Source organism: Lissotriton helveticus, chromosome 7 (assembly GCF_964261635.1).
Source record: "Lissotriton helveticus chromosome 7, aLisHel1.1, whole genome shotgun sequence".
Classification (NCBI taxonomy): Eukaryota; Metazoa; Chordata; class Amphibia; order Caudata; family Salamandridae; genus Lissotriton; species Lissotriton helveticus.
The window spans coordinates 1,370,070,141-1,370,088,058 of NC_136068.1; the positions used below are offsets into that span (position 1 = coordinate 1,370,070,141).

Below are 17,918 nucleotides of genomic sequence, written 5' to 3' on the forward strand. Positions count from 1 at the left end.
AAAGAGTACAGGCAGGTTCTGAATAAGACCTTAATGGAATTTTGGTGACAGTCACATTGAACAGTTCCCACTGACCCCCTGTTTGAGAGATAGCTATAGGAGATCATGGGATGGCAAAGGCAATGCCAGAGGCAAGGCCTGTTAAGTACCATATTACAGCACCTCCCCTGGGTTTGTGGCACAAGAGGAGACGCTGTGCGCGCAGCTGACTCTCAGTACTAAAATATAACAATGATACAAGGATTTTCACTATTCAAAATAACATTATACTTTTTTGGACCCCTCCCCATACTCTTGACAAGTGATTGGCAAAGCCTGACTTTTGACTTTGTCAATGCATGTTTTGTTTTGAGATTTCTTTTAATACTTTAGTACAACTTTATTGTTGCTGGAACTGTCAGGGCGTTGCCAATCAAAAAAGAGACATAATTGGCTAAATACTAAAATGTTTTGGGGCTCAAAAAGCAAATCTTACTGTAGTAGTCCCTGGCATTGAATGGAACTACTTTTTGACCGAATGTGCTTGCTCTTGTAAAAGAGAAGAATGGGTCACTCAGAATGAAGTTACCCAATGGCTGAAGTGGGCAGACCCATTGGCCCATGCTGTATTCTGTAGTGGGTCAGCACAAAATTGTGAATAACACATGAACAAACCAATGGATGATCAGGGCTTGCTGAAAGTCCTTAGCAGTATGTTGTATATATCATTTTAGTAAAGAAAACGCATGATGTCTTGCAAAGGAGGGATACTGGTAGGATCTAACGGGAGGGGTCAGGGGGCAGTGAGTCAACCACAGTGGCCCTGCTGGTCCATGCCCACAGTGGTATTGAATCTGGCAGCAGGGCCAGGCAATGGAACAAGCTGCTGCACCGTGCTCCACCTGTCAGTCAAATAGCTGCCCATCTGACGGATGCCTCAAAATACACTGCATACAACATTGTGTGCTCAAAGTGGCCAGTGAGCTTGCTAATTAGCTGAGCCTCTTCTATTGCACCTGAACTAGTCACTTTCTTCAGACAAAGTTATTCACCAATGGACGAGGTCTGTCCTTGGGTAGTCAAGGATTCTTAGTCAGTACTCTGTATGGATTTTTTGTTTACCATTGATGTCCCACACACCCCAATCTAATGCACTCTGTTTGTGGACATTGCTGTCCGGGGATGGTTAAGCTGTGCAGTCAAGGGTTCCTCCCTGTGGTTGGGAACTCAACCGCAGCATAAAACATTTATTAGTACCCAACAAACTCGTACAGTTGGTGCTAGAACTACAAATAACAGTAGCAAGTTTAATAATAAGTAAGTGTTACAGTTATAAAACCCAAACAAACCCAAAAGGTGCTACCACCTTCTAGAGCCTAGAAAAGACACTATATGTTGTAATAGTGCTTTCCTGTTAGGCACTATATTTTTAAAAGGAAGTCTTATCATCAAGGTTATCTAGTTAAGATGCGTTGTTAGATGTTCTCCATAACCATCTGGACTATTTGTGTTCACTCTAATGTTTACAGACAGTAAAGTTAATGGGACAGAGCTGTCAGACAGAAAGACACAATGTCACAAGTTTGCTCTGATATGTTTGGCCCTCTGTTTTAGTGTTCTGTGGCTCCAGGTTTAAACTGGACAGACTCGTGGTGTGAGACTAAGTAGATGAGTTTCTGGTTAAAAAGTACCAATCATATTATGATCATTTACCAAATAACAAGGGTTACACACAAATAAAATAAAATTGCAAATGAAGATGCAGCGATACTCGGTGTCCAATGCAGTAGGGGTTCCAGATCCCCATTAGCCCTTTTGAACTGGATACCAAAACGGAAGGCATCCTCATTCACAATTTCTTTTTACATGTTTGTGACACTTGTTTATGCACACCAATTGTCTTCACATCTTGAAAGTTCTACGTAGATACGTGTTGTAGCAAATCAGCTCATGCTATGACGTCCTTAGAGGGCATCAGAACTAGAGGGTCGAATAGTGAGGGCGCCCCCTCCACTGTGGGCAACCACATTAAGCAAGAACTCAACAAGTCTTAAATGTGAACTAGAAAATGGACTTACGGTTGGACTGCAAATTCAGCTCACAATATCTACAGATCTGGGATAACTGGCAAGATGGTTCATATAGTTCCAGAATCCAGGCAACTGGTTGCAAACATGACAATTGCAGTCAGAAGGGCCAATTGGGCTGCAAGGGGGCCGAAACAGGAATGATTCGGGTTAAGTATGAAGTAGGCTTACCACAGTTGCAAGCAGAGAAGCACTTTTCCAGTTCATCAACCTGAGAGGCGACAATCTTCAATTCCTTCAGTGAGTATTGCAAGATGAGCTCTATGAAACAAGTAACTCCTAGGGACATCCTCACAGATCTTCAGTCTGCTGGGACGTGTTCAAGTCTTGCTGTCAATCAAGGACTGTCTCCTTGCCACTCTGGGTGGCACAACAACGTTTTTGTGGCACTTACAGAGCAAGGATTATACCTAGTTGTAAGGATGTGCGACACCCACAACGGTTCTGTTCTTGTTAACTGTATATCACATCAGGGGCGGCTCCTCCATTTGAGCTGAGGAGTGTCGCCCCACAAGCCCCAGAGCTGAAAAATAAAATGGTAATAAAATGTATTTATTACTGTTTTATTTTTCAGCAACCCGTTCTGAACTAAATGCCAGGACGGGCGGGGTCAGTGTTGCCCAGTGTCAGCAGCAGCAAGCTGTGCACTTTAAAATGTGCATGCCTCCTTGGCTTAGACGGCTGGCTTGGATAGCATGCAGGTCTCCAGTGCTCTTAGGAGTGCTGAGAGAGGCCACGCTATCCAATCCTGGTGCTGTTTTCATGCTGTGAAAGCAGCGCCAAAATTGGGTAGTGCAGTTTCCTGAATCGGGAGCTTCCTGGAAGACACCCGAGGGAGGAGGACATTGCTCTACGAAGGTAAGTGAATGTATTGTATTATTTTTAGTGTGCCCCCGCCTCACCACCCGTTGTACACTCCAGCCGGCACTGCACAACATTAACGTGACATGTCACCTCAAAGTCAGTCTACAGTACAAGTTACTGCCTGTGGATGCACTTGCAAGGAAAATGGGCAAAACGAAGAAGCAGCTCTACTTGACCTTTATCAATGGCTTAGCACGCTGTACATCGTCAGAGTCACAAGTAGCCAAGGATTAGAATTTAGGGATGGGTAATTTTTTTATGCCTGTACATTCATGCGAAAGTGGGAAAGGTACAAAATTTCACTATAGGAGGCGTAGCAGAATTCTACTGCCCCCCTTCCCTTGAAAATGTCGTGCTCCAGGGTGTACTTTTAGGGGAATATCCTCGTGCAGGCAATCATATAAAGAAAGCTGAGAGCTGTGCTGTCCTTGATCCCCAATAAAACAAACCAGGGAGGGTGGCAGTGTAGTGATGGGGGTTTGCAGGGAGTGGTGGCACTGGGAGCAGGGCACGGGGCAAGTGCAGCTGAAAAACTTTGTGGGGGTGCTCACTGACTGGCAAACTTTGGTGTGAAGTTTGGGGGCTCAGGGTAGCAGTTGGGGTGATGCTGCATAAAATCAGTCCCCCAATGCCCTAAGCGGCCCTTTGGGACACTAACTGTTTGCCACTGCTGCTCACGACTGCTAAGCCTGTCCCTCTTGTTTTGTATTTCAATAGCTTTGCAGTTTTAAAACATGTGCAAAGTTGGAAATCTACGGAATGCAAAGCATAGTTCAAGACCGATTTGATGTGTATTTGAGCCAAACTTGTGCATCCTGAGGGATCTCATTGCAAGCAGAAAGGCACAATGGTGACTGGTGAAGAGAAAACCAATGATCACAGTAAATGGCTGTCATGTCCACCATATACAAAGGAAAGCAGGAAGCCCAACCATCTTGTGTAGTCGTACACAGGATTGCCTATATTCACTTATTCTGTCCAGGTTAAACACAAATATTTGCCATATATGTGCTGCTGGATTTGCTGAAGCCAACCCAAGCAAAATGGACATCTTATTGTTTGGGGGATCCCCGTCCAGGATGGGTAGGAGCATGGCCCAATGCCGTTACCCCATAGCCCCTTCCAAAAGGGGTGGCTAGCAATTTGGGCATTATGTTTGATGCCCAACTCTCATTTGGGGCACAGATATAAACAGTGGTGAAAGCTTGTTTCTTGATCTTCCTCATATTGAAGACGTTTCTTCACCTGGTCCCATATGAAGCCCAAGTTACAGTGGTCAGGACACTGATTCTTTCTAGGCTGGCTTATGCCAATGTCCTGTACCTGGGTCTATATCACACAAAAAGGAGATACGAATGTGTTTTCCGGTAGTGGCAGGTGCTTTGTGAGAAAAAACTGCCCTCACTTACAAAACTGTGACATGCTTCATCAACAGGCTTGCTAACTGACACCCCTGCGCAGACCAATGGCTGGGGTGGAGCAAAGGGGAGGGGAAGACTATACAAACATAAAGTTGTAGGATCACCAAAGAAAAGAGCAGCAGGTGGAAATTAAAACCAGCTCAGATGTGCTCCTGATACTATTTTTATTCCTGGACCTCCCGACCCGGGTTAAAAACATGAAGGATGATGGTGAAAGGAGAAAGTTAGGATCACTTCACCCTTCCTTACTGCAAAGCTTTTGACATGTTTCTGCCGATACGACTGCACCCACAGTGTTGGGTCACTCTGGCATTCATCAGGACCTTCAGGATTCCAAATACAATACCCTCTAACCCTAATTTCGGATTCACTCAGGGCCGGACTGGGAACCAAAACCGGCCCCGGTAAAGTGCTCGGCCGCCCCCCCGGGGGACCGAGCTCTTTGCCTTGTTTTCGGCCGATTTTATTGCAGTGGCGATTTTGCAGCTATGCTGCATAAACTGCCCTGTAACAAAAACGGCCCCTGGGGCCAAAAACCGGGCCCCATCCTTGCGGCGCACCGGGGGATTGCCCGGTGCCCGCAGCGGCCAGGCCGGCTCTGGATTCACCGGGCTATTCCCTTTAAGAAAGGGTTTCAGTAACTCACACTCTCAAGAACCGAGGTCCGTTAATCGATTGGCTTGAACAGGCGAGGACGTAGGAGCGGCACCCTGTAGTTAGACATTCGTCAAGGTGAGACCGTAGCCTGGCAACTGCCTTCCTCTCGCCGTGTAGAACTTTTCTCATTTGCTCCCATATGAGACGCAAGTCACAGTGGTCAGGACACAGATTTTTTCTAGTTTAAATTATCCCAGTGTCCTGTACCTGGGTCTCAGAAAATATCTGATCTATTGGTTACAAGTAATGCAGAACATAGCAGTTTGCCTACTGTATAAAATGCCAAAACATGCATTAGCATCATCATTTCGGGAGCGACTCCGCTGGCTGCCTGTTCATCAACAGATAATGTATAAGGCATTGATGCTAACACATCAAGTTCTTCACAACGGGGGGCCTGGGTACCTTAATAAACGAATTAAGGAATACAGCTCAGTGAAGCTGCTGTGCTCCAGCAATGCTGGACTCATCACATGTCCTCGATTACAGAAACAACAGAGGAGAGGCTCTCACTTTAACACCTTGCGCGCTAGCGGTTTTCCCGCTGTGCGCTGACTTTTGCGGAAGTCCGCGTTACATGACGAGCTGAGCTCGTCATGAGCGTACGAGAGGCGTAACTCATGACGAGCTGAGCTCGTCGTCATGAGCGTAGAAGAGTTAAGATCAGAGCGGCAGTTATGTGGAACCAACTCCCGGTTTACCTGAGCTCTGTCTTGGAGGAAGTAAAATGTAAAAAGGAATTTGAAACCACTTTTATTCAGACTTCAACCATGTTAAGATTTCTGTGAGTCTCTGCTTTGATTCCCTTCAGTGTCTAAAAAAAGCACTGGGAAACTCATCTGAGTAGCTGTGCACTACGGAAGACTCCTTCATCCATACATTCATATATTTGCTATACTTAGACATGCAAGAAGATAGGTAAGCACCCCAGTTATGGGGGAAATGTCAGGCCTTTAACAAGGGACTGTGGAAACTCCCACTGGCTGTTGGTGGTGTGCACTCTTTTGCTTGAACCATATAGGTTCTCATCCATACATAGAAAAAATAGAAAAAATATTTCATCCAAAACTCTTCTCAATTTCAATCATTGATTTTAATTGGTTTCATTAATTCATTTCGACTGTTAATCCATTAATGTGGCAACTTTCAAATTTAACTTTTTACATCTAGGGGGAAGAGAAAGATGGAAAGGCAAAAAGCAGGAAACTGCAAACGAGTGATAAAGAAGGAAGGAGTGTCTGGTAGTGGATTAAAGAGTCCTGAAGTGAACTGAAGACTGCAGAGCTTTGTTTTTTGGTGGCCCAACATTTAATTACACCCGCTGTGGGCTTCTGAGGAGAGCTTCGGGCACCAGCACTCATTCATTTACAAATTAACCATTGTGGCCTAGCCAGCCAGTCACCTGATAGCATTGCACGAAGGGGAGCAGCGGTCCTTACTATGGTCAATGCATGCATTAACATCTCTTGTAGAAAAGTTGGGGACCCGCAGTGGGCTCACTGATTGTCTAGTCTAGTGTAGTGGACGAAAAACATAGGACAGGCCAGATAAAAAACAGGGAGGAGAAAAACACAGGTCAGACGCGCATGCTGAGGACTTCTACCCTAACGCCCCTTTGCAGGGCCGCCTCTCAAGAGTTATGAAGACCTGCATTGATAAGTCATCCCAACTGCAACTTTCTGAACGGGATATCGGTGCTAAATTGTCCACAGGAATAAGATCTGAGGGGTTAAAACCAAAATTGGGCTTAACAGAAAATAGTGATTCTCAGGTTAGAGACTCTGGTAAAGACATCTGGGAGATTGCGGGCAACCCCTCCTATGTCTGCCGGAGGAATAACCTATTAAGCTACTGCTTGTGCCCAGATGTGACATTCTGACTGTTTTCTACATCATTGATAACATCTTGATTTTCAGGTGATTATTCACAGAAAGATATTATTGTTTAAAGATAGGAGTCTAGTGCTGGTTTGGTTGTATGACATTACAACGCATGCTAATACATCGCATGCCATTACATCGCGTTTTTTACAACGCAAGCCGTTACAACGACTTGCGTTGGAGGGCGCTGGACTTAGGAGTAGTATAATTTACTATTCCAACTCCAGTCTACATACAGTAGAGAAGGTGTTGGATAGTAAATTATACTATTCCTTGTCCTAGAGCGCCATCCAGCGCAAGTCGTTGTAACGACTTGCGTTCTAAAAACCGCGATGTAATGGCATCGCGATGTAACGACCGCGTTGTAAACGACGTTTCCCGCTGGTTTAGTTCCTGCCTATTCATTATTTAATGTTCCAAAATAAACACGCGGAAAGGCAGGGCCGGGATTAGTTCTGTGGCGCCAAGTGGGACAATCATTTTTACCCCCTACAACCCATGACTGCCTCATTGTATTCTCTCACAACCACCCCGCAAAAGTGCCCCACATTTCTTCAATAATATGTGATTGCTAAACGCAGCCCCCTCCCTCCCACCCTCCCCCCCCCCACACACACACTCCCCTTTTGAGCTGTGCGTCCAGTGCGGCCGCACCGGTAGCACTGCTCTAAAGCCTGCCCTGCGGAAAGTACCTCTGCCTTAATACTGTTTACTTAAACAGGGGCGAGGCCACAGACTGCTTGCATTTAAGTGTCACACTTCTGCACCTGGGGCACACGCATTGCAGACGTTTTTATATTCGTTTTCTGAACTGCAAGCCCCTCTGCAGCACGAGGTAACAGAGCAGAAACGAAAAATCACTTGCATTACTTTGTACACGGAATGCTAGCAAAGAATTTGCATTTGACGCTGTATGTCATACAACTATGTGTAGCATACACATATGAATAATATAACATGACGTCAAGTTTGGTGCGTTAGACACCGCAGTGCCAGACCTGGATTTTGTACAAAGAGAGAGTGCACACATGCAGGTTAGGTAGAATAGCCGTAGGTGAAACAATAGGAGGCAGGTTTACTAAGAATTCATGCAACGCAGTGCAGCAAGGCAGGCTGCTGTTCTGGGGAGCTGAAGAACGCCATATCTACTAAGATGGTGCTCTTCAGCTCTCCCTGAGCTGGCGCGCTTGAGGCTGCCTAGAGCCCACGCAGGCACCCTTGCACTATGGCGCAAGGGCATTACGGGCAAGGTTGTTTTGTGCAGGAAAGGAAACCTTCCTGCACAAAAACAATCCTTAGAGGTCTATACCTCTTTCTATGGGTGCCTCAAAACGCAGCACACATAGGAAGAGGAAGCAACAAGGAATAATAAAGATATTTCTCCTTGTTACACCTCACTGGGGAAGGCATAGCACTTTGATGCATTCCCAAGTTTGCTTATATATGGATGCACAAAATCCACGGGTGAATGTATGAGAACACCTATGCTCCAGCCATAGAACGTCTTTCCAACATAAATAAGGCAAGGCAGCGATATCAACTGCCTTGCATCATTTTGTATATAGTAAACCATCCAAATGATTTTGCACTAGGTCTGTGTCACAAAAGTGACACAACCCGATGCAACAACATTGTAAATCTGCCCCTGAATAGCCTGAGACAAGTTGGAAACTGCCTAAAGGGGTAGACCGCAAAACAGGATTTGAATGCAGAGTAAGAATGCACACATGCGAGTACAAAACAATAACTCATATTATTTGGATGTCGATTCACCAAGCAAAGTCACATCATGCCCAGTGTATAATTTGTGTAAAAACAATAATTGCAGAGAGGGTCCAAAGATTTTCTCAGGAGCCTGTAGCCGAATGCCAGTGTTGCCAAAGTCCAAGGGTGCCTAGTCTTGATTCCTCCTCATGCCTTTTTCGTCATCCTACTCTTCCTGTCGCTATCTCACTCTTGCAGGTTCGTTTTCCCCTACTTTCTCCTTTTGTCACAGTTTTGCTACATTTCCCTGCCTTCTTTGTCTCTTTTCTGCGTTTCTGTGTTTCTCGCTCTTGCTCTGCTTCTTGAGTCCTTTGGTTCCTGATGGCATCACAAGTATGCTTGTTTGCCCCATTCATCAGCCTATTTGAAGCTGGAAGGCTTAAGGAACCAAGGTGAAAAAACAGAAAAGAACAGGGATGAGCCCAGTTTGTATTTTGTTCCTGCTGCCACCCTCGCAGACTCTGAAACCATTGGTAGCTACACTGCTGGCTGGGGTACAAATGGACACATCAATGGTAGTACCTGCTACCCACAGCCACCACTAAATGATGCCATTTACCGATCAAATGTATTGTAGCAGGTGTACACTACTGGATGAGTTGGCATTTTGTAAGCAGGAGCCTCGCCCCCATATCTTCCTTCTGGGTGAGGTGTAAGGCCCAGCAAGGGACTTGTTTCTGAAGGACATTTGGCAGCAGGACAAGATAATAGTGTCAATATTGTTCCAGGTTCCTCACTCTGCGATGGAATGTCTAACTTGGCGTCTCCCACAACATAACAACCGGTCAGGATGTATAAAGTTCTTGGAAAGGCGAAAAAGATATTTTATGTATGTAACATGAGCAAACAATTCAACAATACACATATAGCACGTGCCCTTAATGTTGGCTGGATTTGCTCACCCAGTAAGCTTCTTCCAATCCCAGAGTTTTGTTTTTTGTTGGTGGAGGCTCAGGGTAGAACAGTAGTTGTAAAGTAAACTAATATGATGTATAACCTTGAAAGGCAGAAAAAATAGTTTTTCGGTCCATTCTATGTGACCAGTGAAATACTGTCTCCATCTTCAGGATAGCTAAAAGGTGAGCTGAGCTACTAGGATATGTGACTTCCCATCACTTCCTATGGTACCCATTTGTGGAGAGCCTCTGAAGGAATGGGCACCCAACTACTTCATAAGTACAGGACCCTGAGGCAAGCCTTAGCATGGGCATTCATTTCTGTGTCACCTTGGTAACAGAGTGATACACCAATTGTCTCATTCTGTACCCAGTAACTCTGCCTCAACAGAGATACCAAATTTAGGGCCATCTGCAGCTATGGTGAAGGGGTGCTGCATTACCCAATCTTATGAATTGCCACAATACGTCACTTGGAAACAAGGAATTAGCTGGGGAATTGGTAATTCCTTTACTGGTTCCCCTGGTTATTTTTTATTTTATCCTGGTATTTCACCTGGAGCTTCCTGGTCAAACATCTGTGACTGCTAAGTTATTGTAGGAATGGTAATTCGATAACTTCCATCACAACCTTATTGTATTTGATATGGCAGGCCAATTAAACTATAGGGGCACACTAGCAAATGAAATGCATACAATGGGTTACTTAAAAGATCATGCGCCTCAGAACAATGGGGAAAGAAGGGGTCTACTGGCACTCCTCTCACTTCCGTAAGGAATGGGTCTTTTTCTAGGAGTGGCTTTTGAGGTTCCAGAGAAACTGGTCTCAAGGTTTAAAGCAGTGCAGGCCAAGCACTAACTTCGATAAGGCTGCCAGGGATAGGCTGCTGAGCAGTCTTGCGTCAGTATAGAGGTATTTCAAGGTTTCCACGGACCCTAATGTAAGACTTGGAAATGGAGTCCCCTGCTTGCTGGTGATGAAATAAATGACAAGCAGTGGGGGCCGTTTGGGCCTCTACTGCACCTGCTGGCCTAATGATAGTGCTGCTCCTGTCTAGATACAGTGGCAAGTTATCCAGACAGGTCCTAGTACAATAGAGATAACGCTACATTGGTTGCAGACAGACCCTTGCATAGCGTTTGGTTTCCAAAAGAGATTTCTAAAGAATCCTCAATTTGATGGCCTCTGGAATTTGTTACAAGCCTGAGAAATCTCAGGGTTCCTCAAAAGTACAGGTCCTCAAGAACCCTACAAATCACCATTCTCTACCACCGTAGATTGAACCTTATTGTTCTGGATCCCAAAAGAACTACCTTTATCTTTACAATAGACAAAGATACGTGATAGTCTTACTCTCCATTTCCTTGCGTGCTTCATATTGTGTCCCATTGACGCCAATCTTTAGTGCATCAAAGATTACAAAGCATTTAGTTTGCTTGGACCAGTTTTCTTGGCTCGGCATACATTTTCTTTGTTCTATGTTTTTAGGGAATACATTAGCTATTACCTGTTGGTGAATACCTTGATGTTGATCTATTGACACATGTGTTTCTGTGTCATACTGGGTTTTGCTCCACCCAAGCTACCCCCTGGCAGTGTTCCTCCGCCACCACACCATGATGGGTCTGAAGGCTCATCGGGGTTATGTGACAGTTCTCTTAATTTATTATTATTTGACGATTTCCTCTTTTCTGTTTAATCTCAGACTCTTCAAGAGATCTTCCAAACTGAAATGACCATCGAATCGATCAAGAAAGCAATTAAGGATAAGCAGGCACCTATGAGAGTGGCTCAAACTCGGCTAGATGAGCGCACAAGACGGCCCAATGTGGAACTCTGCCGGGACCCTGCACAACTACGGTAAGGGCTAAACCTCAAATGATACAACGGGTATGATGACACCAAATCATGAATAACTACCAATCAAGGGGCAGTTAAAAACGGCAAATGATCAAGTGTGGATTTGATCTACTTGCCATGCATAGTTAAAAAAACACAGACGCAAATGATATGATTGACAGTCAACCAAATGGTTGTGACTATTACCCAGAGTACAGGGATGTCGTATGCTAATGGCTCCGTATATTTCCATGTCATCCACTCCATGTTAGTTTCGCTTCATATGTATTTTAGTCCACTTTTTCTTTTGAACAATTAAAGACCAAATGGACAGATTTGTTTATTAATGAAATCATTTCCTGTGTCCTGGCCCCCATGTTTATTTCCAGGTAATTAGCTACCAAAAAATGCCATTGTTTAATTTTATTTTTTTATACTATGATTGGCATAGAGTGGAATATTAGAAACCCATCCTTAATGTTCCTGAGGTCTGACTGAAGTGCAGTGCATGTGCCTTAGTATGATCAGATAGAAACTTTGGGGCTAATTTTGATGTCTTACTAATGTCACACACGTTCTGGTGTAAAGAGGGTACTGTGGGTGAGGTAAGCAGGGCACTGTCTGACTCAAGTATGTAGGGGCATGCATAACCTGGGATTGAGGCCTTGTTGTCACTGTCTTCCATGATATTCTTGTAATAATCCTTCTGTGAATCCTCCATTATGTTCCTAATCATCTCCTCATTTGGCAAACAACCGTGGTCAGGCATACGCAACTTAGTAGTGCTCGGAGCAGGGATCCCACTACCCTGTGTTTATGACCAGAGTGTCAGGCAGCCCATGCCCTGGTGCTCTGGGGTCACCAGGTACCAGGGACTGTCACTCAGCACTGTGGAGAGGACTTCCACTGCTAACCTTGCTTGATAATAACTTCCTCCTTCAGGCCCGAACTCCTATGGAATTAGGATGGAGTATACCTAGTTGTGCTTCCGCTACACTTCTATCATGTCTTTCTGCACTGCTGTGGTCTGTTCAACGAGAGGGAGGGCCCAGTGTGCCTTCATGATTTCCTTGCTTGTGTCAGAGTAAGCCAAAGAGGCAATGTGGCTGTGGTACTGCTAGGGTCAGACTCAACTGGGGTGCAGTGTAGGCATCTCACTGGGGTCTTACAGAGCCCTAGTTGGCAATTCTTGCTCTGTAAAAAAAGGTGTTTGTTTGCCACTGTGGTGGGGACACTGTTGGGGGTCAGAGAGTACCAGTGTACCAACATGGGGGCCTTTCCAGTGCTAATTTAAGCAAGGAGTGGGTTGCTAGAGTCAACCAGAGAAAAGGCCAGCGTAGGTCCCTCATTCGGGTTAGACAGAGTCCCAGATGCTAACGAAATGCACTGAAAATATAAGACAAAAAAGTATGTGAGCTTGAGTGCCAGTGTAGGTCTAGAGTGCCCTGAGTGCCTACATAGTTGCCTTGCTGATGTCAGGTTACGCCTAAGTACAGAGCGCTACCTTGGAGAGAGACCTTTCAAGTCATGTTGGGTGATGTTTGTCGCATTGCCTCAGACCATGCTCACGTCTCTCGCTTGCCCGGACTTTGTCTTGCAGGTTGGTGAATGAGGTACATGAAATTGATGACACCATCCAGACATTGCAGCTGAGGCTGCGCGAAGCAGAGGACACCCTGCAGATGCTGGTCCACACCAAGGCCAACCTGGAGCACGACCTCTCCATCAAAGCCAACTCGCTCTTCATCGACCAGGAGAAGTGCATGGGCATGCGCAAGAGCTTCCCCAGCACCCCACGGCTAGTGGGATACACATAGGCAGGCACTAAGCTAACTCGCATAACCCCAACAACACTTTTAAAGTGTGCCGCAATTACTTGGCCTCACTGTTTTAATGTCTCTTTTTATTTTCCCTCCGTGTTGTGTTGACATATGACTCCATTTTCCACTTTGAAAAAGTATAATTAATAGAACAAATAAATATATCACATTATATTTAAGACAGTCTGCTTATCCTTTTAGTTGTACAGTAAAAAAAAAGTACACTGAGATCAAGCTTCCATACAGCTTTACTCAGTGAAGCTTGGCCTCAGCTGCCCAAAACAACCAATTGTAAAAAAAAATGTATCGCCATGCAACGTGACAATAGCTTTGTACGGCTGGCAATACAAGGAGCAGAGCCACTTACATTCATGTATTTACTTATGTGTTTTTATATAGCACGGACATGACCCAAAGGTGTTAGAGCGCCTTACAATAGAACAAAATAATGTTACATGAGACATTTTTGAGTAAAATGGTAGTAGGTGAAAATACTTGTAGCTACTACAGTTTAGTTACTCATGGTGAGAGTTACATATTTACATATTCCATATTCATTACAAATTACAAATTTAGAAAAGTTAAAGTGATTAGGGTTACATACACGCATATTACAGATTTACAGAGCTGAAGCAGAAAGCTCTCAAGGGTGCCATCATGTAACAGGCAAGGTCACGCCATTAAATGCGAGGGCGTATGCCTGGTGGGGAGGCTGGCGAGGAGTATTACTGAGAAAAATGTCCTTGGAAGAGAAGAGTTTCATGGTCCAGTTTGAAGTACTGAAAAGAGGTAATGGTGCAGAGGTTTGGAGATAGTGGATTCCAAATTGTAGTCGCATTACCTAAAAAAGATTGTGCCATAAGTCTTTCCCTTTTGAAAGTTGGAGGATCGAGCAGCAGATTTTCAGCATGTCATGTAGGTCTAGAGCCACCTGATATCCTGAGTTTGTTTTCAAGCAGCATATCAACTGACTTACTGTCCGACACCATCTTCTTCATTCAGGTGAGTCTTGCAGGAAAGGACTGGCGATTCTGCAACTCTAGCATTTTCCCGCTGTGCTGCAGGCTAAGGGGCGCCAGTCACAGAAAGATGGGCTACAGTAATCCAGCGATGCTGCTCCCATTCTATAGCCCCATGCAGTGACCAGCTAGGTGAATGTTTTTCCAGGGCTGATTTTGGTTTCCAGAGCAACCCTGCTGCCTTGACATGTGGGTTTCTAGCCATGATTTGAAAGCAGGTGAACGTGAGAGACCTCGAACTATTTGCTCTTGAAAAGCATTTCAGAAGGGTTCCTGTAATGAAGAAACAGGCGGTAAGGTTTAACTCGTATTATTTCTCAGAGCACCAACAACTGTTAAACAAGTGCCCGTTCTAACTGTCATGAACTGTTCACAGTATTCCATTACAGAGTGCTTGGAGAACGGACGCGCACACACAAAACACGTATGACAGACAAGGGAAAACAACATAAAGGAAAACACATTGCTGAAATCAAAATGATAAACAATGTCAGTGAATACAGCATACTGTATGTTTTCCCTTTATAGAAGAGATCAATCCATGACATTATCCTTAAATCATAAGGAAGGTGCTGTATTTCGTTTGGAGTAACCTTTCCATTTCGGCATTTCCCCTTCGCTCCATGCACATGCACTCGTGGAACATCCAGCATCAGAAATTCTGCCTAATGCTTTATTACCCACATCCTGCAGAGTTCCATTCTGGGCACTGGCAGAACCATAGAATGTAGACTGAGAACATGACCCCTTTGAGAAGTGCTTGCATACCATAAACTACAAGTTTGGAACAATTACACGTAAACCATTCCACCACTGACCATTTTCCAAAAAAGTGAAGTACTCCTCATTTTCACCATATGAATGGTTTCATTATAATTGTCTCTGCTGAATCTCATTCCAACATATTTTATTCTAAACTGTTCACCAGCTTGCACAGTCAATTTCTTCATAGCATTTCTGGTATAGTATTTGCATTGTTTCTACAAAATAACATCATACACTTTGGGTTGGTCCCTAGCAAGACTATTTACTTTCCTACCTCTTCCACATTAATGACAATAAGGCTGCAGGTTGCGATTGGCCAACCTTCCTTTGAGGAATTCAAATGAAGTCTTCCCGGTTGTATTGTGGGGTTTTCAGTGATAAGGCCATAATCTGAACCTGAGCACTGCTTTAATGTGAATGTGGGATTTAGTCCATTCATACTTGTTTCACATACATCATTCAATCTCTGCATTGGTTACATTTTCTCTGCAATTATTTTTTACAACACATTGAGCAGAAATCACTTCTGCCAAAAAGGATGCCAATACATCATTGTTGCTGGGTAGGCCTGACTTAGAAATAGCTGAAGCTAAAGATTGTTTCGGATGTACACAATTTTCCCCAATGACACGTCCCAAATATTCAACACTGGATATCAAAAATTAGCATTTTTCCCTTTAGAATGTTAACCCACTGTCTTAGCTTCTTCGTAACGCCTGCTTTAACATTGAAACATGTTCATCAAATGTTTCATTCTAAACAAGCACATTGTCCTAGAACGCTCCTACTCCACACTTTCTGTCCATCAGTTTGTTAAGCAAGCGTTGAAAAATTGCTAAAACAGAACTGAGACTAAACAACATTCTTCGAAACTGGCTTGGTCCATATGAAGTGATAAACACCCATTTACCTTCTGGAGGCTTCATGCAGAAGGATTTGGTTGTGGGCTGAACCAGAATCCAGGGTGGCAAGGATCTTAGCTTGGGACAAAGTCCTCACCATCTCATTAATCAATGGCCAAGGTTTCAATTAGCCACCACGTTTCAACAGAGTTGGCTCAGGTCAATGCAAAGTCTGATTCATGCCTCTTTTTCTTGGCAATGATATTGGGTGACAACCATTCTTAATCTATTCTTCTAGCATTCTCTACACTTGCGTGCAAGCCTACAGAAGTATATTCCTCACCTTCTGCTTGATAGATTTAGCATTGTTCTTCAAGACAATGACTGAATACTGAACATATAAGGTGGCTTGCAGGGATTAGTGTACATCTTATGTTTTTGCTGCTTCAATAATTCTTGGATGTTCACATTGTAATCAAGAACATGTACCCTTGTTCCAAAGTTCCTCTCTTTAAATGTCAGCCAGCCATGGGACACGCCTTTCAACTTGATTCTGTATTCTCTATATGACCCAGTTATTAATCAGCTTGATTTCAAGGGATCTTTCCCTTGATGTTATTAAAAACGTTTTTTGGGTGGGATAAGGTATTCTTAGACCCTTAGATGAGTAGGACTTCCTCCTCGTTTCTACTCATTTTTATATTCCACCAGGGCTGATTCTCAGCCTCACCAGTTCCTATAATTGCCACTAATAATAACAAGTTTTGCAACAGTTCAAAATCTCCCAATGTTTCTTCTTATGCCTTAAAGGTGTTCACTCTTTACTTCCAAGATCTCTTGCACACTTTGAGAAAATGGCCTCTCTATCGGCACCCTTTGCACATTTTAGGTATCGTAGGAGATGCTTTGCTGGAGCTGATATCAAATGTAGCTCTACATCTTGCCCCGCATTTCTTCTTTCTGTTTGACATTATTACTAGTACAAGCCTAATTTTAATCACTATGTTGGAGAATCCTGTTGACCTCAAAGTGTGGACCACCCTCATCCCAATCACTGATGACATCTAGATGATAATAAACAGCGGTGGCACCACAGCCCTTATCCAACTGGATCTTTCCTCAACCTTCAACAGCACCTCCAACCCCATCATTATTCAACGGCTGCATGAAACTGGCATCCAAGAATCTGAACTTTCTTGGATTTGCTCCTTCCTGACAGGCCCACACCTAGTCGGTCAGCCTGACTTTGGAGGCTGTCAACCCAACTGAGTTCCGCATGATACTTACTCAGCCAACTCTGTTGAAAACCTTCATGATCCTGCTCACCAGCATCATCTGCACCCATGGAACAAATTGACACTCATCTCATACCCTCCCTCTCCGACAAGATGCCAAACACCAACTGGACAAATTTCTCCGCCTGTATGACAGAACTCCCCAAATGGATAAAAATCAACTGCCTCAAGCTCAACTCAGACATGATGGAAGTAGTAATCTTCAGAAAAAACACCTCACTTTTGGACTCTACTTGGTGGCTTGCTGAATTCAGTCCCACACCCCTCCTGGTAAACCACGCAAACAGCTCAGAATACTAATCGTCAGTCAACTCACCAAGACCGGCCAAGTGAACGCAGTCTCTGTCTCCTGCTTCCACACACTCAAGATGCTCAAGAAGATCTTCACATGGCTACCCATAAACACTCACAGAACCATCACCCAATCCCTCATTACCAGTAAGCTGGACTACAGCAAAACTCTCTATGTTTGAGTCAACACTCAACTGACCAGAAGACTTCTGCCCTACAAAACTCAACTTACCAGGCTCACTGCAAGCTCTCACCCCATACTCACATCACCCTGCACCTCAAGGAGCTCCACTGGATCGCAATCCGCAAACGATAACTCTCCAAACTCCTCACACACACATACAAAGTCTTACACAACACTGGCCCCATCTCAACAACCACATAAAGTCATAAACTTCTACAAACCGACCATACACCTTTGCTCAGCTGTACTCCCACTCCCACACCCTCCGCAGATGCAGAAGCAGATTTGGTAGTCATGCCTTCTCTTACGTCGCT

The 17,918-nt window shown here is 44.3% G+C and overlaps 1 protein-coding gene across 1 annotated transcript in view; it reads left to right on the forward strand.

Moving 5' to 3' along the window:
- The window catches only part of TEKT3 (tektin 3), a 130,397-nt gene extending 117,015 nt beyond the window's left edge, over positions 1-13,382 (forward strand). Inside the window, exons 7-8 of the mRNA XM_078650860.1 lie at positions 11,255-11,409; positions 12,989-13,382. Of these exons, the coding sequence (XP_078506986.1) occupies positions 11,255-11,409; positions 12,989-13,205 (372 nt within the window). The 3' untranslated portion in view covers positions 13,206-13,382. The remainder of the gene's footprint in view (positions 1-11,254; positions 11,410-12,988) is intronic.
- Positions 13,383-17,918: the final 4,536 nt, after the last annotated feature.